General features: G+C 34.9%; 3 protein-coding genes across 3 annotated transcripts; all 3 read left to right on the top strand.

Annotated features, from left to right (window-relative positions):
• Nucleotides 1–9,519: 9,519 nt before the first annotated feature.
• On the top strand, nt 9,520–11,478 carry LOC145070843 (outer envelope pore 24B-like protein). Its single transcript, XM_079017832.1, has 3 exons — nt 9,520–9,867; nt 10,285–10,641; nt 11,239–11,478. Exons 1-3 carry the CDS (start codon nt 9,664–9,666, stop codon nt 11,317–11,319), a joined length of 642 nt encoding a protein of 213 aa, XP_078873958.1. The 5' UTR covers nt 9,520–9,663; the 3' UTR covers nt 11,320–11,478.
• A 1,109-nt stretch (nt 11,479–12,587) lies between these two features.
• Nucleotides 12,588–16,594, top strand: LOC145070746 (DNA ligase-like protein). The gene is made up of 11 exons (XM_079017739.1): nt 12,588–13,633; nt 13,830–13,884; nt 13,995–14,094; nt 14,180–14,399; nt 14,490–14,543; nt 14,640–14,785; nt 14,864–15,446; nt 15,541–15,655; nt 15,733–15,776; nt 15,857–16,015; nt 16,139–16,594. The coding sequence occupies exons 1-11, from the start codon at nt 12,746–12,748 to the stop codon at nt 16,385–16,387; spliced, it is 2,613 nt and encodes an 870-aa protein (XP_078873865.1). The 5' UTR covers nt 12,588–12,745; the 3' UTR covers nt 16,388–16,594.
• Nucleotides 16,595–19,461: 2,867 nt separating this feature from the next.
• COP8 (Proteasome component (PCI) domain protein) lies at nt 19,462–23,294 on the top strand. The gene is made up of 14 exons (XM_079017647.1): nt 19,462–19,678; nt 19,773–19,924; nt 20,255–20,358; nt 21,151–21,211; nt 21,437–21,529; nt 21,636–21,736; nt 21,822–21,930; nt 22,039–22,083; nt 22,172–22,240; nt 22,322–22,413; nt 22,560–22,602; nt 22,675–22,734; nt 22,850–22,909; nt 23,061–23,294. Exons 1-14 carry the CDS (start codon nt 19,549–19,551, stop codon nt 23,133–23,135), a joined length of 1,194 nt encoding a protein of 397 aa, XP_078873773.1. The 5' UTR covers nt 19,462–19,548; the 3' UTR covers nt 23,136–23,294.
• Nucleotides 23,295–23,679: the final 385 nt, after the last annotated feature.

The raw sequence follows: 23,679 nt of genomic DNA, 5'->3' as shown, positions 1-23,679 counted from the left end.
AAGGATCCTTATTATGATTTAGTGTTTTAATTGGTCATGATAGCCACGGAGCAGTCGGAACAGGAGTCAAGGATTTCTTACTCACGCTTTCAACAGTCAGTTCTTCGAGGCGAGTTTCCTTCCAGTAGGAACGGGTCTACGGCCACAATGCTGACCCGTCTAGTTAGCAGTAGTTTCCGGACCTCAGTCTGATGCAGTAGTTCAGTATGCTTGATGTCTTTGTGATTCAAGCATGTTTTTGTGTTATGTGTTTCGAACTTTGGTTCCATACAGTATGCAATATATGTGATCATGCTAGTTGATATATTTATGCTATGTTATGTTCAGTTAGTCCGGGCTTTGGCCCGATGTAGTTAGCCAGACTTTGGTCCGATGCAGGGGGCAAGGCCCAGTTATTCCGGGCTTCAGCCCAATGCAGTTCCCGAACTTCGGTCCGATGCAGGGGCAAGGACCCAGTTAGTCCGGGCTTCGGCCCGATTCAGTTCCCGGACTTCGGTCCGATGCAGGGGCAAGGACCCAGTTAGTCTGGGCTTCGGCCCGATGCAGTTCCCGGACTTCAGTCCGATGCAGGGGGCAAGGCCCTAGTTAGTCCGGGCTTCGGCCCGATGCAGTTTGTCGAACTTCGGTCTGATGCAGTGGCAAGGCCCAATATGTGTTTATAATGTTATTGTATGGTATGTGGTAGTTTGGGGGAGCTTACTAAGCTTCGTGCTTACAGTTTCAGTTTTGGTTTCAGGTACTTCCGTAAGTAAAGGGAAGAGCTCGGGATGATGACATCGCACACACCACAACTTCAATTTTTGTCCTTGGAGTTGATTTAGCTTTTCATAGATATAATTTGATACAGTCTTGATACAGTTTTCTCGTGATACTTTGTTATGGTTTTGAGATATTGACATATGGGTTTTTACTTTATGGTATTGATATAATGATTTTAGTAATGATTAAACAAAATTTTTGGGTCGTATTTTGGGTCGTTACATGGATTTCTAGAAATCAATACTTTATTGACTTTCTTACCAAAGTTCAGATTTCTGATACTAGATTGCTTTGATAAAACTTTATCATAATCATACACCTTATCTTAGATAGCTAACAGGTGTGTCCAAACAATTTTAAGAACTATGAAAAAGGATGTCGTAATCATAGTCTTGATTTTTTAGACCTTTGCCAGTTCTCACAAGTCCATGTTAGTGTGCCGGTAAACCACACACGTTCCACTAACGACTTTGAGAATGCAAATATCACAATTGCTATCTAGCTAAAATCTACTTAGTGAAAGTGTTTCCTTACCATCATTTTCATGAATCGGAAAGAAACCTTATGACACTTAGATTTAATGGTGTATCTGTTCTTATTCATGTGAATTGTCAAAACCATAGTCACAAGACAAGGATAATGACAAATACAAACTCATATGGACTAAACTCAATCTTAATTTCTTGCCACCTGGCAGCTCAAGGGCCTGTCATTGCTTCCAAGTTGTTGTGCAACCAATTGAGAACTCTAAGAACTCATATGCAAAGCCAACTTTAATTGGAATGGGCACAGAATATGTCAACACGATAGATTATGAACCTCAAGTCGTGTGCTAGTGAAGAACTTTAGGTTCTATTCTTGATTAGTTCTTGAGACTTTCAAGACCTTAAGACTCCTACTGTCCTCTTGACATATAAGACTTTCTTGTCATATATTCAAGAGATAGTGTGGATTCTAATCAAGACAAACACTTCACACAATTGGCCTTAGTTGTCTTTGTTTTATTCAAAACATCACAACTTACCAATTTCAAATGTACAATAGTAGAAAACTTTTACTCTTACATTTGACATGTGTTTTAAACCTTCTCTAAGACATGTCACTCGAGTTACAATCTTGGAGTATGACTCTAAGACTTGTATTGGAATGAACTATGACTCATCTTCTTGATTTAACCATTTCAACAATTCAAAATTCATCTTCTTAGTCATAAGAATGCACTAAGATTTCCTTAGAGAACTAATTGTGCTCTGGTTTCTTAATCATTAAGATGATCACAAAAACTGATACTAAGGTACTCTCTCATCTTTTCAAATTTAAGAAACTTTTATCTTTCTGCCTAAGTTGATTCTTCTTATTTGCTCTGTCATACATTGGAACCTTTTCTAATGTCTCAGAATTACACTTAAGCTTGTAAGTATAACCATATTTACTGAGCTTTAGTAAATTATGACGAATAATCTTATCGTTCTTTAGTGGTGGACTTGACCAGTGCACAAGAATGTGTACTCGATCCCTTAGTCCTTCACTTGACTCACACATACATGTGAACAAAGAACTAGTATTAATTTTCCAAAGATGAAAAAAATCTCATTCATCATGCTATACAACTTGCATGATTCCAAGTTCCTGTCCAATTAAAACTTGGGTGATGAGGATCTTTCCTTATTTGGTAAATTTAGACATTACCACAAATGAAAGAATCAATTTCATATTTTCACTCCTGCTATTAATGGATTCATACAAGCAACAATTTTTTTTCATAGACGCCATTGTAAGGATACATAAAATAATGAAGGCTCACTTGATCTTCAAGTCCTTCTCCAAGATTCTCTCATCCAAGGCTCTATTCTCTCAAATAATGAAGGCTCACTCAATTCTAGGGTTTCTGGAGCTCAAAAGGGAAGTAGAGGGGCTAGGGAAGGGATGTGATGTTCTTTAAATAGGGCTCAACCCCCGGGATTAGGGTTTTCCTTATCCAAACCAGACTTGCCGACTTGGTCACTTACTCTATGCCCGGATCCCGCTCTGACTCGTCGAGTTCCTCCCTGGACTCGACGAGTTGACTCTTGGCTTAGAGCTTTTCCTTTATTTTCTTGGTCTTTCTGACTCTGGGTGTTACATACTCACCAGGTTTCCCAACTTGACCCACTCAGTTTATTTATATCACAAGTGTTGATATGAAGTCACATTACACTGAGAGATTAAGAGGATATAAATCACTAGTGATAATGAATGTAAGTTCTGTTTATGCTTATGTTTCTATGTTGACCATGACATCCCAAATGTTTTAAAATGAATAAAAATACTTTTCTTCGGAAATGCTTTGATAACGTATTTATCATGTTTTACTGAGAACAAATTCCGCAACCTTTTTATTAAAAGAGATACTCTGATTTTTATAAAACATAAACAAAAATCGGTCTTTTCTGGCCGTGAAATTGGGGATGTCACAAGACGAGTTTGGGAAACAGAACAACTACCGGCTGAAAGCCAGGGCTGAATCAAGTACCAAGAAGAACAACTCCCATTATGAGTAGAGCCTACTATATCTCTCTTTTATATAAATTATAAAAGAAATCATAGATTAACCAAGACGATTTAAAGAAAATTGCGGCCTGGTCAACAAGCTTCTCAATGTCCTTTCATCTGCTTATACGAGAAAGGCCTAAATAGAGCCCCAAAAGAGGCATCTATTTATGATCTAAAGACAGATTTAGAATATGAGGTAGTCGTTGTGAGGCATAAAACTAACCTTAAGAGGCAGTATGAGACCTATTTCTCACTTTATCGATGTAGGTGGTTTCAAATTTAATAATTTATTATTTTTCTTATGTTCTTATAAATGCACCGTCAGTTAGTATTATGCGCTTAATATAATTCAATACATATCAATGGAAGGCAAATAGACAAAAAGTTGTGCCGCTAGCCCTTTAACACAATATATTATAATGAATGTTTTTATACTGAGTTTTAGGACTCGGCGATGTCAAACCCCGTGCTTCCATGTTCCTGCACCCACTCCGGAGTTAACACAATACGTCTTCGTCGTCTAACCGATGATCAAGACTTTCAAATTTCTCGGACTTACGCCCTACTGGTAGATTTGAATGCCTATCGATATGAAGTTAGGAATCTTCGTCAGAACCAAGTGACACTATAGAGACGTGTAACGCCCGTAGATCCGGGCTAGTTAATTTGGAGGCAATAAGTGTCGAAAACGACTTTTCGGCAAAAAATTATTTATAATAGATAGTCTTAACCAAGTTGTAGAATATGTCTCAAGGTTTCTGTACATATAAAGAACGCCGAAATCCGAGTTATAACGAATAAGTTATGGCACGTCGAAGTTTTACGGCAAAACCGACACGACACCGGGAAGCGTAAATAGTAAATTTACGATGGGGTGACTCTTAGCCTTGGAAATCTAAACGAAAGTTGTAGTATATGTTAAACAGAGAACATACAAAAAAGAACGCCCAAATCTGACTTCGTATGAGGAAGTTATGAATTTTCTAAGATTTGGCTTAGCAGTGCATGACCCGAAACTCGATTTTTAGTTCGAGCGGTTTTTGGCTTACGCGACCTAAATGAGAGTTGAAGATCACATTAATAGGAACTCAACAGTAAAAAGACAGACGAAAACGGAGTCCGTATGAAGGAGTTATGAATTCTTCGCGGTCATGTAACATTCTAAACGCCTCCTACTGTTAAATTTGAGATCGGTCGAGAATTAGCCGACGGAGTCTAAACGAAAGTTGTAGATCTTGATTTTACATACGCGTTGAAAAAATAACGTTGAAAACGGATATTGTATGCGAGAGTTATGATTTTTCTAAGTTTGAAGGCTGATACGCAATAGGGGGTGACGTGACACCACCAGAATTGGACACGTGGCACCACCAGAAGGCTGCCACATGCCCCAACTCGGCGAGTAGGTCCTCCTACTCGGTGAGTCCATCAGTAAGCACCCCTATAAATAGAGGTGTCGGGTTCCCTCACTTCCTCACACCTTCAAACCCTTCTTTCTCTCTCTAGTTTCTCTCTCTAAAGCCCCAACACCCCCCCTAAAGTCTAGGTAAACCCCTAGCACCCAAAGGAATCCCCGAGGCTCCCAAAGTCCCAAGAAAAGAGCCTTTCGGCTCGGAAACGCTGCTCCAGCGAAGCCCGGTTTTCGAGAAAATCCGTTGTAAGTGAGATATGCCTACCCTATCTTTAGTATAACTTATGTTTCAATATAGTAATGTTATTAGGACCTTATAAGGAGTATTTGGGCTATTATTATGGGTTATATAAGTATTGTTGAACGCTTATATAATAGTAATAATAGTTAGACTATTAATTAGTCTCGTTAAACGTTAGACTAAACTCTAATGGTAATGATATTAGGTTTCGTCAGGGGATAATTGTTTTAAGAATAACGAAGTGCTGTCGGAGTGTCGATTCACCACCTTATCAAGTGAGTGCATAGTTACTTTCATCTTATACATAGATATGGAGTATTTTATATAAATTACGTGCTATGTGTGCATATTATTTGAATACTTGTTGTCTATGCTGGATGAACGATTTTATACATGTTTTAAAAGATTTAAACGATATATTTATTTTATATCTACAAATATGTTGGGATAAAACATGGGTAGATTAAATAGTCGGTGTGTGATGAAATAAAATGATGATATATAGGTGATGATAGGAAGATGACGATAATTAGGTGATAGATAGGTGATGATGAATAGGTGATGTAGGATGAACGATACTATAACCTTGTTCGACAATTTGGAGATGTAGTCATCTACTAAAGTATAGATGGCGACCATGGACTATTCTAGACAACCCGTGGAAACACCAACAAACTTATAACCTGTAGGTGATGAATTACGAGTCCATGTGATGTTGTGACTGTAAATTCATGTGATGATACTCTAACCCTTACTATGAATTACGAGTTCAGGCAACGTTGTAACTACATATTCATGCCTTAGGAACGAGCATATAAGGAAATGTGAGGTAAAAAGATGAGAGGTAAATATGATATAGGAGATGACCCTTAAGATAATTCTTTAAGGAATATCAAAGAAGATAACGGGGATGGGTAATCAGGTTGATTGTTTGATGTTTAAATATAATAATTATATTATTGTGGGTTGAAAACCCTATGTACTTTGTAACATCCCAAAATTCAATTCATTTTTAAATAAGTTATTACATAAAACCATCAGTATAAAAAACATTCATTATAATATATCGTGACAAACCAAAGTGTCGGTAATCAAAACATGTTATCATAAAACCATATCAGAGTGTAATCCCAAAGATCTCATGTGCGGAAAACATAGTGTGATGCGCTGCAATCGAGCCGACTCCTTTCCTTGAAAACAAAATACATGAAACCAAAATTGAAAACCGTAAGCACGAAGCTTAGTGAGTTCCCCAGATACCACATACCATACAAACCAACTTATCCATACATGCCATACATAGCCAAGAATCGTACATAACCAACATATCCATAATCAAGTAAGGTGCTATGTGCCAAACATAGTCTTGCCAAGGTGCTATGTGCCAAACATAGTCTTGTGGTTATGCCACGGGCCACACGTGGTCTTCTTGGTCAAGCCTGAGGCCACTCCCTAGGTCTTACAGACAAGTGCCAAGGGCCACCCCCTTGTCTTTCATGCAAGTATCACAAAGACAACTATACATATTACTCTACCAGGCTACTCCGCATATAGTGTGCCGGGAGCCACCTCCTGGTCTTCCATACACAATAGCATACAGTGCGCCAGGAGCCACCTCCTGGTCTTCCTTACATATTACCTAGGGCTAACCCCCAGGTCTTCTTATCATACATTATAACATATTGTATGCCAGGAGCCGCCTCCGGGTCTTTCATGCATAATGCCTAGGGCTAACCCCCGGGTCTTCCTATCATACAAAACTACATGGGCCGACATTGTGGCCGTAGACCCATACAAACAGTGAAGAGGCTCACCTCGCACTATTGAAGTTTGCTGATAAACCTCTGGCTGCTGACCGACAACTCTCTGAACCGCTGCCCCACTAGCTCCTCAAGCTACTAATATCAATATAACACTTAGTTTCAAATTAAACTCTAGAAGTCAAACTAAGTCAACTCTGGTCAAAGTCAAAGTCCTGGTCGAAGTCAACCTTCCAGTTGACTCGAATCGCCAAGTCAACCCATAGACTCGCCGAGTCCTTAAACTCAGTAGCTCTCAAAATACGACCCAACTCGCCGAGTCACCCCAAGACTCGTCGAGTTTAACGATCTCTAAGTCCCATCCTGACTAACTCACTGAGTCATCACTCAACTCGTTGATCTGCGTCTTAACCAGAAGAGGTTGGGGGTTCTGCGATCTGACTCGTCGAGTCCAAGAACAGACTCGCCGAGTCCAAGACAATCTTCAACCGACTCGCTGAGTCCATGCCCATCTTCATCCAACTCGTTGAGTTCACCCATGTGACTCGTCGAGTCTCTTCAGTTCTTAATCCATACAGTGGATTTTCGAGCCATGCAGGGGCTCAAATCCATAGATCCATTCCTCTAGAGCCTAACCCCTACGTAAAGTGGAAAACTTTACGTGTAAGCAAGGAGTTATAGGCTTAAAACACTCTAGGGCTAGGGTTTGTAACAAAGGGGCTTCACCAACTACTTATTCGCCTAAACTTTATGACTTTCTGGATTATTACCAACCTAGATCTGAGGTAGCAACCTCAGATCTACTCCAAACTCGAAATATATCTCATCCATACTCAAAATGCCCAAATCTCAAACATAAGGTAGATCTAGATGCACAAAAGCCCTAGCAACAAACTATTACCTCAAATGAAAGCTCCAACTGAAGTAAATCCCGGATCTACACCACTCCTTTGCAGCAAAGCCTTTGATCTTCAAGTCCCTCTCCAAGATTCTCTCATCCAAGGCTCTATTCTCTCAAATAATGAAGGCTCACTCAATTCTAGGGTTTCTGGAACTCAAAAGGGAAGTATAGGGGCTAGGGAAGGGATGTGATGTTCTTTAAATAGGGCTCAACCCCCGGGATTAGGGTTTTCCTTATCCAAACCAGACTCGCCGACTTGGTCACTTACTCTATGCCCGGATCCCGCTCTGACTCGTCGAGTTCCTCCCTGGACTCGACGAGTTGACTCTTGGCTTAGAGCTTTTCCTTTATTTTCTTGGTCTTTCTGACTCTGGGTGTTACATACTCACCAGGTTTCCCAACTTGACCCACTCAGTTTATTTATATCACAAGTGTTGATATGAAGTCACATTACACTGAGAGATTAAGAGGATATAAATCACTAGTGATAATGAATGTAAGTTCTGTTTATGCTTATGTTTCTATATTGACCATGACATCCCAAATGTTTTAAAATAAATAAAAATACTTTTCTTCGGAAATGCTTTGATAACGTATTTATCATGTTTTACTGAGAACAAATTCCGCAACCTTTTTATTAAAAGAGATACTCTGATTTTTATAAAACATAAACAAAAATCGGTCTTTTATGGCCGTGAAATTGGGGATGTCACAAGACGAGTTTGGGAAACAGAACAACTACCGGCTGAAAGCCAGGGCTGAATCAAGTACCAAGAACAACTCCCATTATGAGTAGAGCCTACTATATCTCTCTTTTATATAAATTATAAAAGAAATCATAGATTAACCAAGACGATTTAAAGAAAATTGCGGCCTGGTCAACAAGCTTCTCAATGTCCTTTCATCTGCTTATACGAGAAAGGCCTAAATAGAGCCCCAGAAGAGGCATCTATTTATGATCTAAAGACAGATTTAGAATACGAGGTAGTCGTTGTGAGGCATAAAACTAACCTTAAGAGGCAGTATGAGACCTATTTCTCACTTTATCGATGTAGGTGGTTTCAAATTTAATAATTTATTATTTTTCTTATGTTCTTATAAATGCACCGTCAGTTAGTATTATGCGCTTAATATAATTCAATACATATCAATGGAAGACAAATAGACAAAAAGTTGTGCCGCTAGCACTTTAAAAGTTCTCAAATATATAAACTTTTGTATTTTACTTTTATTTTAAATTAAATCCATTCTAATAAATGAATGTTTTTTTTACCACCTGTCACACTCTCATTCAAATTGTCAAATGCCATTCTAAATTAATTTTTTTCCCATGTAATTTTATGAGTTTTTCTATTTTATTAAATTATATATAATACTTTAATATAATAATTGTAATAAATGTAGCAATAAATTGATATTAATTTCATTAATAAACTTACATTTTAATTTCAAAATTCCCAAAATTTAAGCTCATTAGTTTCTTTTATTTATTTAAATTATTTGTTTAAATTTAAAAGATAAAAAATATTTTTATTATACTAACTTTTTTTTCCTTATAAATTGAAAGTTTTTAAATATTTTAAAATTTATATATATATTTTAAATTAACCTATATAATTTACGGGTCTCACAAATAATCAATATAATAAATGAGAAATTAAATTACCTCCTACCTTTTATTATGCCAACAATTATTCATACCATTAGAATTATAACAAATTACCATTCAATTTAATTTTATTTGATGTATTTCTAATATAGTGTTAATGAGTTAGTTAAAAAAATATGAAATGATGACAGTTGTCATAATTTTATTGGGTAAAAACATTTATTTGCATAAAAAATAGAAATTAATTTAATTTTCTCGTAATAAATGGTTTCATCTTATATATAAAAAATAGAGACAAAAATAATAGCATAAAAAACGTTTCTCACCAAACCACAACAAAATATTGGCCGGAGAAACCGATAACTCCGCTTACTGCTAGTTTCTACAAAGGTATACACATAGTCTATTGGCTCCTTGCGGCGCCTAGGGCAACTACTCCGGCTCCACAAAATGAAGGCGTCTTTCAAGGCAAAGTACGACGCCGACAAAACCACCCCCGCCTCGGCCATCACCCTCGCCTTTAACGCCGGCGATGTCAAACTCCGTGCTTCCATGACCGATGCTACTCTGGTCAACGGCCCCTGCTTAAACGGTTTAGCTCTAGCCGTGGATAAACCTGGATCCTTCACCATCGACTACAATGTCCCCAAAAAGGTACCCCAGAGTCCAGATTAGGTCTAATACAGTGAAATTCATAGATGTGATGTTATTATTAATCAGATAACATATATCGATGAAAATACAAGTTTGTATATTTGCTCCTTTTGCCGCTTGATTTTTTTAATTTATGCTTCTGCTTGTGAATTCGATTAAGTACGCATATATTACAAACCAGCTCTTCTGATTTTATCGATTCGTGTCGGACGATTGATTTTAGGTTTCCGATTTATGAACACGATAGATTAATTATATGCAAAATTATACGCGAATAAGCTTATCTATATACCAATTACAAGCGTGTCTGTATATTTATACTCATCTTTGTGTCTTGTCTATTGGTGTAGATTATAGACTGTGTGTGTATGTAATATGAATTTGTTGTTCCTGAATTGCATTTTGTTTGGACTACAGGACTTCAGATTTCAGTTCATGAACACAATCAAAATTTCAGAGAAGCCATTAAACTTGGTGTACAGTCACAGCAGAGGAGATCAGCGAACTATGCTTGATGGAACACTGGTGATTGATTCAGCCAACAAGGTATCAGCCAATCATGTTCTTGGTTCTGGAAACTGCAAATTGAAGTACACTTATGTCCATGGAGGGCTGACCATTGAGCCTAGCTATGAATTAGCCAAAGATTCATGGGATTTTGCAGTTTCAAGGAAGGTTTACACAGATCACGTGTTACGAGCTGTGTATCAGACCTCCAATCAAAATTTGGCACTAGATTGGACGACTAAATCACAGATGGCTGGATCTTATAAGGTATTACATTATGCTCCTTATTTTCTTCACAAATCTTTGGCTTTATGTCATTTTTATATCGGTTTATTGGAAACAGTTTATGGAAGCTTCCAAAATTACGTAGTAATGAACAGTTGTTGAACACATATTAAAGTTACAGATGAAATGAAACTACAATTGTTACATGTTTACAAAAAAACTATATACTTAAATAAGAAAAATATACATCAACTTCAACATATAATTTGTTCACTCTTAGTGGTAGGTCCAAGGAATGAAATTCCATTCTCCCTACCTTTATTTAAAAAGGCAAATTCCTCCTTTTATACATAATCCAAGGATCAATTTTCAAACCAAACAGAAAACATCAAAGAATTACATTCCAAGTCATGTCCAACCAAACACATGACAGATTCAAATTCCTTGAGATTCCAATTCTTTTAGTAGATTCCATTTTGCAAACAAAATGGCCCCTTATAAACCATTAGTTGTGGGTTCAAAACATGAACACGCTCTGTACTATATCCTCCTATTCAAAATTATGAGAATCTCAATCTATATTATATTATATATTTACATGTAAGCAAACTGCTAACCATGGTTTTCTTACATATGCAGATTTCAGCACTTTTCAACTTGGAGGATGGAGTAAAAGTCCCACGAGTGACAGCTGAAAGCACGTGGGATTTTGAAATGTGAAATTTGGTTGCCATTTTTAATGATATCAGTTTACTTGTTAACTTGGTTCGATATTAATATTGTCTTTTCAATGATGTAACTATTTACATACCTTTGTAAGCATCATTGCCTAAAGTCTAAACGTTTGTGTCATATAAATTGGTTTAAATTATTCCATAAGGCTTCCTCTCTTGAACATGAGTTAGAAGATAGGGTTGTCTCCTTTCAGTTTTAAATATCTTTTAGATTAATCAAAGATGTATACAATTTTCATATTAGAATATAAATTAAATATCTTTTTAAATTATAAGTAATTTGCAAAAGCATTGTATCCGGGTTTGAATCTGAAATCTTGGTTTTATGATTTCACTTTTCGCCGGTTTACCTTGTTTGCTTTGATGGATCATTCATATGATATTCGAATATTACTCAAATAATGATATAACCCATAACATTGGAACAAAAATTGTTTGTTTTGTAGATCTATTTGTTCAACTAAAACCATTTATTTTTTCTTGGATGAAGATAAAATCGTATTATTGAATTAATAAAGAGAAAATTTCAAAAATTACCAAAATACAAACCCTAGTGCCAAAAAGTTACCAAAAAAGGAGGTTTTCCAAAACCAACCAAGGAGTTTGCAAGGGTCCTTTGTGGACTCTCTTTCTTTCTTCATACTCGTGTTATTAGAGATTTTTTCGTAATACATCTCTATCCGCAATATCATTTCTGTGGAATTGCGGATTGATGTATTGTACTTCGAACATGCTCTTTACAAAGTGATGTCGCAAAAGGCTTTTTGTGGACTCGTATTGCAGACTAAAACTTTGAAAACATAATTTTTTAACCGTTAAATAAATACCAAGTTCGCAGAGGGAAAGATGGGTCTTGATATTTTTAGAAAATCTCATTTTTTTGGCACTAAGATGTGTATTTTGGTTATATTTGAAAATTTCTCTTATTAAAATGTAAATAAACCAACAAAAGAATCCATTGATCAGTTGTGTTCTTGACTAATTGTACGGAAAACAAAACAATGTAATTCATTTGCGGATCTTGCTCGATGAACGTGTCCATATGACCATCACCATAAACTTTTGACATATGATAATGACAGGGAGCAATCATATATCTCTTTGCTATCATAAGTAAAAGGACTGATCTTGTAGTTCACCAAACTTAGAAGGGTGAATATAACATCATAGCAAACCCAAGGGTCAATTTTCTTTTATGCTATTAGCAAACATCAGTTTTAGCGCCTTCTTAACAAATTTCGAAACACTTGCCGCCCAAATCACCCATTTTTGCATCTCCCTCCATAACCCCCCTCCCACCGCTCTTTTCTTTATCCTCACCTGCAAATTTACTCATTCAGATAATCAGATTCATTTCCAATCTTTCTCCACCAAATCGAAACCCTAATTCTCTGACGTTTTCATCACAGACGATGGAAATCGACGATGATTACGAGTCATTTTCCTTTCCCAACAACGAGCCTTCACCTTCACCCAAGCATCGAAGACTCAAACGCCTCAAGAAATCTACGGTTGTTGCAGATCAATCAGCCCCGGTCGAATCAGTAAGCGAACTCATTGACTTGCCTCGAGTTGATTTTGCCAGTATAGAAGCCCTAGAATCTTCGGATATCCGAGCATTTGATGATTCATGTGAGCCGCTTTCGTCTCCGCCGGCTGAGGGTTTTGATGGTGATGTAGATGGAAAAGAACTGAGCACTGCTTGTGCTGATACGCTTGTGAATGTAGATCGGAAGGAAACGAAAAGGTTATTAGAATTCGAAGAGGGGCTTGATGACGGTAGTGTGAAGGAAAAAGATCTGAGCTCTTGTTACAATGATACACGCGTGAATAGCGATCGGAAGGAAACAAAGAGAGATTTAGAGTTTGAAGAAGGTTTGGGTGATGATGGAATGGAAAATAATTCAAACTCTGGCGATGGTGACACGCCCGTGAGAATAAACCGGAAGGAAATCAAGAGAGCATTGGAGTTTGAAGATGAGATTACTGAGAGTGCAGTGGATAAAATGGTGGGAAATGAAGCAGAGATGAACTCTGTTGCTGGTGAATCGCCTGTGAGAACAGATAGGAAGGAAACGAAGAGAACATTGGATTTTGACGATGAGATTACTGAGAGTGTAGTTGATTCAATGGTGGGAAAGGAAGAATTGATTGCAGATATGAAAATCAAGGAAAATGAGGAGAAGGAAGTAAATGAGGATGCGATGAATGAGAAGAAAGGGAAGATAAAGAGACTTAAGAGTTCCAGTGAGGACCCAAAAGTCAAAGCCTCTTCTACTAACAAAAAAAGGGAAGCAAAGGTACATATCTTCTACGTCTTTGGATTGTTTTAGACTAGATACCTTTTCTCGTCGTTTTCAGGTTAACTACGAGTTGTTATATCTTTTATTTTCTAATGTTAAAAATATAAAAGAAGTTAAAAAAACACAATTACTTATTTTGCGTTGAGCTGTTTTATATCCCCCCTGTTGGTGATTTTGTTTATTGGATTTACAGGAAAGGAGAGCTCATCTAGAACAACTTCATGCTGAGTCTCAGAGACTTTTAAGAGGTGCTAGTTTTAATCATGTATTATCACTTGGTGTTTCTTAATGGTAGCAATGCATTCTATATAATCTTTTTTATCGCTCTGATTTGAATTCCATGTATCTCATCTGTTAGAGACTAGAGGTGCTTCGTTTAAACCAGTACCGATTGTGCAAAAGCCCATATCATCCATTTTGGAAAAAATAAGACAAAGGAAGCTTGAGGTGTCAAAGAAGTGAGTATTTATCTTGATTTATTATATTTGCTACATGTAGCCTATATTCCTAGTTTCATACCCTTTTCTTATTCTAAATTTGCAGGTTTTCCCAGTTTAATTGTGATGATCCTGTCAAGGAAGATGATGCTTGTCAGAAACAGACCACAAATCATTCCAAGAATGTGGAAATAGAAGTTGGTGACCTATCAGAGTCTGTGAAAGAAAATGAAGTTTTAAGTGGCCCAAAAGAAGATGATATTGATATGGATGGACCTGATGTCTGTGGAGAACAGAAGACCCATGACAATGATTCTCCCCAAATGGTATGCAGTTATGAATATAAAATTATATTTTGCAAGAATTATTTTGTATCAAAGATTCTCATATGATTATATCTTTTAACGTTGCTACAGCCTTTGGATGACAAATCTACACCTGTTCTTCGGGCTCCAGTTGATGATACTCAGGTTGTTTTTAACTTCTATCTCTATTGAGAAAAATATTTTACATAATTTATATTCAACCTTTTTGTCCATGTATGCTCATTACTTTGCTAAATGTAGGATCTTTTTGGTGATTCCCAAACAAGTGATAGCACAGAGTCTAAAGATGAGGAACCTGATGAACATACTATTAGCTCTCAAGAAGAAGAAATGGAACCTTCTTTGCTAACAATGAAATTAAAATTTGATTCTGTTCCTGATGATATGTAAGTTTAAGGTCAAATTTTTGTGTTAAACTTGTAATAATTACCATCTAAATATGTGATTCTTTTGCAAAATTTCAGCTCTGATGAAGAAGAAAATGACAAGGAGAATGTTGCTCCATATGTGAAAGAGAGTTCTTCTCCAAAAGGAGCTCCTGTAAAAGCATTTCTTGATGATGAGGCTGAGGAAGAAGATGATAGTGACAATGACAGAATTCGGTTTGGAGACGATGAAGAAAATGAAGATGATGATGATGATGATGATGATGACATTGAGGAACTCAGAGAGATGATAGTAACTGGGTATAAAGAAAAACCAGTTGACAAAGAAACCCGAGATGAACTTCACCAAAAATGGCTTGAAGAAAAAGATGCAGCTGGAACTGATGATCTTTTGAGAAGACTAAATGTTGCTTCTAAACTCAGAGAGGGATCTTTACTTGATGATGATGAGGAAGAAGGTGAAGAGGATGTAGATCTGAATGATGATGTTGAAGAAGATGAAGATGAAGATGAAGAACGCCGACGTGTTCCTCGATTAAATTCAAAAAAAGCAAAAGAAATGATTGCTCAGATGTTTCTTGATAAAGATGAAGCTTTTTCATCATCTGATGATGAGGAAACAGAGAAGATACTTGCCAAAAAGCGGCTGCTCAACAAAGCTGTGAGTAATTTGTTTTTTTTTTTTTTTTTTTTAAATCTTATATATATCCTTGTAATATTATTTAAATTTTAAACTCATATTGTATGTTGAATAGGAAGAAAAGTGTAAATTAGTGTCACCTGATGAGGATGATGATTCACGGGAAGTTTTTTGTCGTATAAAGAAGCTAAATACAGTGCCTGATGCACACAAGAAGGCTAAGATAACAGGTAAGCTGTGAATGTGAGTGGATACTTTGATTACTTTAAAATCTTGTCATTTTGCCTTAACTGATACTTTTTTGCAGCATTCATTGATACAATAGGAGGGAATAGCAACAGCTCTTCTAAGGTAAACTAATTTTTTTTATAGTTTTTTATAATCACATTTATAACTTCATTAATAAGTTATGAAGCTTATAATTGTTGCAGTCATCTTTCTTGAGTCGAGTGTCAAGCCATTCTGTTCCAACTTCCTCCAAACAACTGAAACAAGGATCCGGTGTGGGTCCCTGTCGAGCATATATATTTGGACGAGATGACAGCAATAGCAGAAGCTCAATGTCAATTTCAGAGGATGCTTCAGATTCAGTAAGTGTTTCAAGTATCTCTATAAAGACTTAGTATTTTTATGATTTTATTTTATTTAAATGATGTTTTACCTTATCTCAATAAAATGATGAATAATGTAATGATGATTGTTGGGTGATGCAGACAACAAAGGAAATCCAAACCAAGAAAGTTACAACCAAGTACAGCATCTCACAGTCACAAGTCAGATCAATTAATGAAAACAGTAGCAGTAATAGTAACAGTAGCACTTCATTTTTTGAGATGCTGAAGAGATCTTCTGTGCAAACCAATGTTGGTAATAAGGAAAGTAGTGTAGTTGAGCTGAGTCAATCTGTTTTTGCTGCCTTCAAGATCCCAAAGAAGCCTCTAAAGATCCAAGGAAGAGTATAGGAATTCTATGTTGATCATACTATCTTTTGAACTCAATAACTTGTTATTCAATAGGTAAATAAGGTTAAATTGCATGCGGAACTATATTTTTAATGTTGTTTTAGTAATTTGTATTTGGTATTTGTTGGAACTTTTAGTATACAAGATTGTTTGACTTTTTTTTTTGTTGCAACTTTTTTTATAATTAGTTGTCCCATATTGATCTTATTCGCCTTTGTATATGAAGTCTACTTTTGTTCTTTTGAGAAAAATCTTAAGGACTTGATATGGTTGCATTTGTTTTTATATATGCCGGGCCAATTGTAAGAGTGAGCTACAGATCTTGTATTAGATTAATCACTTGTAACAATTGTAATTTTGTAAACTTGGTTTATTAACACTCTAAAAAGTTACTTTGGTTGCATATGTTGTTAGTTTGGAGCATGTTGGAGTACCTGTTGAAAGTTGTCCTTAACATGAAGGGTAAGCTTGAGTTAGATTAAAGAAACAAAATCTATGTGTTATCAATTGGAAATGTATGTTCACATTACTAATTATCATATTCTACCTTGGAATAAGTAATACAAAGAAGTTCTTATGGTGTACTTATTGATACAGGTGAAAAACTTGTGATTAAGGAATTGTTTTATAAGGAAATGGCTAAAAATGTAAGTACATTACCTAAATTTGTTCATCACCAAAGTATATTTTTCAAATATGTTTTTATGGTTTTGGGGCATAAGAGACCTTATGAAGGCTTAGAAAAAGTCTTGAAGAACAATCAATGTGTTTACAATACAGACAAGGATCCATGTTAGCTTGTAAATGGAATATTAAGACTTAGAAGATACTTGTTTGTTGCATTTGTTGTAGTTTTAATGAAATAAACAGTAACACCCGGCTTGCCATCACATAACTTTGTTGCATATATGGTATTTATGATTTATGATACTATATAAGTATCATTTTTGTTAATATGGGAATTACAGTATTTGTTTGAAAGATGCTTTTTTTTTCAATGTACTTTGTATTAATATTAATGTGTTACAAATAAGATAACTAGAACTCGTTTAGGAGTGCGCTCTTGAGAATATACTCTAATATTAAGGAGCCCCATGGAGTAGTACAACTGTTTTATGGTGATATATATATCGAAAATTCGAAACAGTCAAGGGCTCAAGTATGAGTAATTACTATATGAGAATATTATTTTTATGTAGAGTAGGCTTCTTGTAGACATTGAATTCCTATATAAGCTACATACCAAATATATCTTATATGAATTATGATGCTCTTAGGACGGGATAGTGTGTTCCAACTCAAGGGTGCTAACAAGAGTTCTTTTTGAAGAAATAATAAAGTTAGTGTTGAAAAATAAAAAAAAGTAATAAGAGCAATGTACCTGAGACTTTCGGGATGATTTAGTATGTGAGCAATGTCTAAACCTTTGTTTTGTGATGACTATTTATATTACATTACTAATTGAATTTAATTAAGTTAATATCTATTAATCTTGTATGATGTTAACAATGTTAATTTGTGCACTATGCACTCTTTTAAATTAGTAAGTGTTAAATGTTAGATTAGATGTCTTCTACGACTCTCCGCTAGAATATGTCGCTATCTCGATTAAGAAAAAATATGCTTGAAAGTTATTGGAAATGAGAATTATAAAGTGTTTGAAGATTTGAAAGTTTCGCATTTTGCAATGTCAATTACTAAACTTAATTACATTACACGTCAAGATTTTGAAAAAAAAAATTATGCAGAATGCTAAACATTGTGGAATATTTTAAAGCATCCCCAATATGAAATGTTTTAGGTGTATTTTTAAAGTGCTTTCACCCCTAAAAAAAACTTAAGAGAAACTAAAAACTATTAAACTGAGTTTTTTCAAGGTTATGTTTTTTCATGAAACTTTTTAATTAATAAACTCTAAGCATGAGTTTTTTTAATGGTTTGATTGGCCTGTTTGTAACCAATTATAAATACATAACTTATACTAAAGTCCCATAAAATATAAATTAAAAAAAATCTCTTTCAATTGTTAAGATAAAATAAGCTTTTTCATAAAAAAAACTTCTAGAGAAAGTCTTATATTATGGATGCTCTCATACATATACCAATTAATGAAAGATCGTTGCAAAATTTGGTTATGTGGTATGGTTATGATGTACGATATGATATGTTAATATGACTAAGTTATAACATGTCGACATCATCCCTATCTATATTGATGTGCAATGGAAATGAGTTAAATAGTAACAATGTATAACGATTCTCTCTCAAAGCATCCACACATGTGCAATATCTAACTCCTTGCAAATGGTGGGCTACTTAACCTATTCATCAATTTTAGAAAGAGAACGTAATGACACAATATTAGATTGATTTCTAAACATTGAAAAAAGAGAAAGTTAGTGGTTGATGGACCCACAAATTATATTGCAAGCCTTTCATAGTTTGCAAGAAGCGACCTTACATGGAAAATTAAGATATCTATGTGGCAAGTTGAAAGCTTCTGTAAGAACCGATGCAGATGGTGTCACTCCCTCTCATTCTCTTTGTCTATCAATATATCTCTTTCTACTGTCTCTTTTTAATATTATTATTATATTAAAAAAATAAAAATGATTTGAGGTGATAGAGTGGCATATTTTGTTAGAGTTAATGATCGGAAAATGAGGCTACTTTTTATTTTATTGTGATAAGATACCATAGCCTTAATGAGTATTTTATGAAAGGGATAATGAAATTTTTAGAGGGAAACTAATTTTCGTTTTTGTTCATATTTAGTTACTAAATTTTTTTTCGTTATCTATTTGCCATTGAACTATTGAAACTGTTCACATTTTACCTTTATGACCGACAACAGCCGGTCATAAGGGTAAAATGTGAACAGTTTCAATAGTTCAATGACAAATAGATAACGAAAAAAAATTTAGTGACTAAATGTGACAAAAGTCGAAAGTTCGTTACCCTTTCAAGTCATTATCCCTTTATGAAATAGAAAAATTGGTTATTTTTGTTAAATAAACAATATCTTATTTCACTTTTTTCTTTTAAATGATTTCTTTTAAATTTATAGGAGTGCGGAAGAGCTCCTAAAACCCGGTTCTGGTTTGCGCAAATTTGTAGGGCTCCAGAAATCAGTAACTTCGAACCCCAAAACCTCCGTGCAAATGGAGAGTGCCTTCGCGAGTGCTTCCGCAATCGGTGATCAACGCCAAAAGATTGAAGAATACAAGCATATTCTTTCATCCGTAATCGCGTCCAACGACGTAGTACAAGCCAAAAAGTTCATTGATCACAGTTAGGGTTTTATCTAACAGATGATGATGCAATCTGTGTAATTTTCTGTATATGTATGTTCTTTTATTTATTGATTATTGTGTTGAATTGACAGTTCTTTCGGACGATGTTCCGTTGGTTGTATCAAGACAGCTGCTACAGACATTTGCACAAGAGTTGGGGAGGTTGGAGCCTGAGAATCAAAAGGAGATCGCTCATTACACGCTTCATCAGATTCAGCCTCGTGTTGTATCATTTGAGGAACAGGTTTGTTTCATAATAAATCATCAATCATCTATCATCTATGCATGGTTCAGTAGCAGCATTAGAGTGTTTTGAAGTAGAGATAAAGTACATTGGTTTTGGGAGGTGACAGCAATTCTGTGAATAGGATTCTATATGTCATCCGAAGATGGTGTTAGCTCTTTATATACTATACACTAAGATAGTCTCGTTAGGCTCTATAAGATGACATCCTTTAGTGGTTTACTTTCATTTGGGACTTCTATGCATATCAGAATGAGCAGTTTTTTGGCTGCATTTTATGAATTGATTCATATTTCAACAAGAGTTTCATATAGATCCTGCAACTTGCAGGTTCTTGTTATTCGCGAGAAGCTTGCAGAGTTGTATGAGTCAGAACAGCTATGGTCGAAAGCAGCACAGATGCTCAGTGGCATCGATCTTGACTCTGGAATGAGGTAGGAGAGAATGAAAATTTTGTTATCTTTTATTATATTCGACAAACTCACATGCTGCAATCATTCTGCTACATGTGTTTTATTTAACAAAACTATCTTTTGCTGGGATATCCAAATATTATTCATGCTAACGATAGAAAAAAGTCAGCATTATTTATCAAAATAAAGCCTACCAGATCATTTGAGTTACTCAGGTGTTCTGTTTTAGTTACTACTTGTCCTACTCTTTCTCCTTGATGCCTGGTAATCACCAATTGTAGGTCTTTCTTTCAAAACCAGTCTTCCCACTAGACTTTATCTTCTTGAAAACAAAATAATGCTTTGCTAATGGTAGATAGGGAATATTTAACAAGTGGTTCTGTTGAAAATGATGCTTCAACATGCTAGTATTTTGTTTGACCATGTTATGTCAATTCACTCTCACATTATTTCCATAGTATAATCCAATATTATACTAATAAAAACAAGATGTAACTACTGTTGCTTGTGCTTACAAGCTTTCCCCTAAAAAGACCGTTGCAACCGTGACATGAACATATTTGCTAAGTTGAAGAGTAATTAGAAATACAGAGAAAGGTTGCCTTGTGACAATGATGGTTTCTTCTCTTGTATATCTAGAATGGATCTTCCTTTTCTTCCATTCATAAATATTTATAAAATGGGTATTATTTGAAGTTCAGTGATTGTGGTCTAGTTATTAGTACTTCATATTTTCTACTTGGCACTTGTATTTGTTTCCTTACCCTTTTTCATGTTAATTTAGACTAATCTCTGCCTATTTCATCTTTGCAGAGTGATTGATGATAAGTTTAGGCTGACAAAATGTGTGCAAATTGCTCGTCTATACCTCGAGGTATCATTTAATTAACGGAAAGAAATAATAGTTATTTATTATTATGATCTTGCATTTTTTTGCATTACATTGCTACTGTTTCTTTTGAATAGTTATCATCTTGGCGTTTTTCAATTTGCTCTAGCAACCCTATCTAGATTTTTACATGATCCTTCCCAGAAGATACTTGTCTTATTGTTTATAACAAGTGGATTTGTTAATTGTTATGTAATTGCTTTTTGGTAGGATGATGATGCTGTGAATGCAGAGGCTTTTATCAACAAAGCTTCTTTTTTGGTTAGCAACAGTCAGCATGAAGTATTGAATTTACAGTATAAGGTTGAGAAGACTGCTGGAACTTTGGTGTAACTTGAATTCTTAACAAGGCTTCATTTATATTACATTAAAATTTGATTATTGTTATATTTTCCTTCTTTTGTTTAAGGTTTGTTATGCAAGGATACTTGATTTAAAAAGGAAGTTCTTGGAAGCTGCACTTCGCTATTATGACATTTCACAAATTGAAAAGCGCCAAATCGGAGACGAGTAAGTATTTTACAATAATTTGAATACATGTAAATTGTAATAAATCTTTAGTTTTTATATCTTTGAATTGTTTTTTTTGTAACAGAGTGATTGATGAAGATGCACTAGAACAGGCCCTAGCTGCTGCAGTGACCTGCACAATTTTGGCTGCTGCTGGTCCTCAGCGGTCTCGTGTTCTTGCAACTTTGTACAAAGTAATTACTTTTGCTTTATGACACCTGTCCACTATCAGTTTATTATCATTTATGACATCTGGCTACTAACAAACACAACTTTTGTTTTATCAATTTATTCTCTTGAAGGATGAACGATGCTCAAGGTTAAAAATTTATCCAATTTTGCAAAAGGTATTGGTATTGTCTCACAGGTTAAATTGGTGGAGGTATTATTTGAAGTTAAAGTTGATAATCTTGAAATGGTTTTTGAGATTTTCAGGTGTATTTAGAAAGAATATTGAGGAAACCTGAGATAGATGCATTTTCCGAAGAACTGAAAGCACATCAGGTATCATCATTAAAACCTTCAATTATTAAGTTGGTTAATCTTAATTTGTTATCATTTCTAACATCTTTGCTTCTTCAACAGAAAGCAATTTTACCTGATAATGTTACTGTTCTTGATCGAGCAATGATTGAACATAATCTCTTGAGTGCAAGCAAGCTCTATACAAACATAAGGTATGTCATATTTCTGCTTCTTCTTTCTATGTGAGTAAATATATGATATTAGTTTGTGGGTTTTTACAATGTTTAAAACAATATGATATTAGGATTTAAATTGTTGTGTTTATGTGGCTAACTTCCAAATTATGTGTTTGAAATAGCTTTGGTGAGCTTGGCACACTACTGGGCATTGCTCCTCATAAGGTATGCTTTCAAGTTTTATTTCTAAAAAATTTATTTTTTGTATTTTTTTTAGTAAATGATAGTTTTTTGCAGGCAGAAAAAATTGCATCAAGAATGATTTGTGAAGATAGAATGAGGGGGTCTATAGATCAGGTATTTATAGTGATCATTTTCTACCAACGTCTTTTAATTTTTTTTTTCATAATAGCTTTGTTTTGTTTTTTTAAAAATGATTTCTGAGTTGTGCTGTGGTTTTCATATATATCAGGTAGAAGCAGTTATTCATTTCGAGGATGATAATGAAGAACTTCAGCAATGGGATGAACAGGTGATTAATTGTTTTTTTTTTCAATATATTTTTAAAACGTCATTTCTCTTTTTGTAGTTAACCGTTTTCTGAGAAAAAATAAAAATAATTAAGAGCAACTATTTTATTTGGTTAAATTTGATGTTTTCAAAATGTGGAATTTTTTTTGCAGATTTTTGGACTTTGTCAAGCGTTGAATGATGTTCTCGATACAATGGCCAAGAAGGGGTTAGCGATTCCTGTGTAACTAACTCATCAGTATCTAGTTTTTTTTTTTTTTTTTTTTTTTTTGGTTAAAATACGAAACAAATTTGTCCAGAAATTTATTTTTCTTTTTATTTTCTTTTAAAATTGGAATCGAATGGAGAACCGATTCAATCTAATATATTATTGGTACTTTTCAAAAGTAGGTACTATTGTAGATGTCAAGAAGGACACTCACATGTGCGTTTAATGTTTATTATACACCTAACTACCAAAAATTAAAATCGATAAATTATGAAATGACATCACAACAAAATGTGATGATTGATGCGGTTACCAAATTTCATAAATTTTGTTCCTTCAGTGTTTTTAGTATTTTGATAAATAGTTTATTTGAAGAGAACATGCACTTGTTTCGTATCAAAATATATAGGGTAAATGACACAAAAAACACTCTTTTTATATAGAAATTCGATTTTGACACTGTGTTCTTTTTTGTGTCAATTTTGACACTGTGTTTTCCAATTTGTTACAATTCTGACCACTTGACCGGTTAACCAGGTTGCATGTTGACGTGTCAGTTTTGA

Source organism: Lactuca serriola, chromosome 1, assembly GCF_051521515.1.
Source record: "Lactuca serriola cultivar US96UC23 chromosome 1, Lser_US96UC23_V15, whole genome shotgun sequence".
Taxonomy (NCBI): Eukaryota; Viridiplantae; Streptophyta; class Magnoliopsida; order Asterales; family Asteraceae; genus Lactuca; species Lactuca serriola.
Note: the sequence above shows the minus strand (reverse complement) of the source record. Positions and strands in the feature narration are given on the sequence as shown.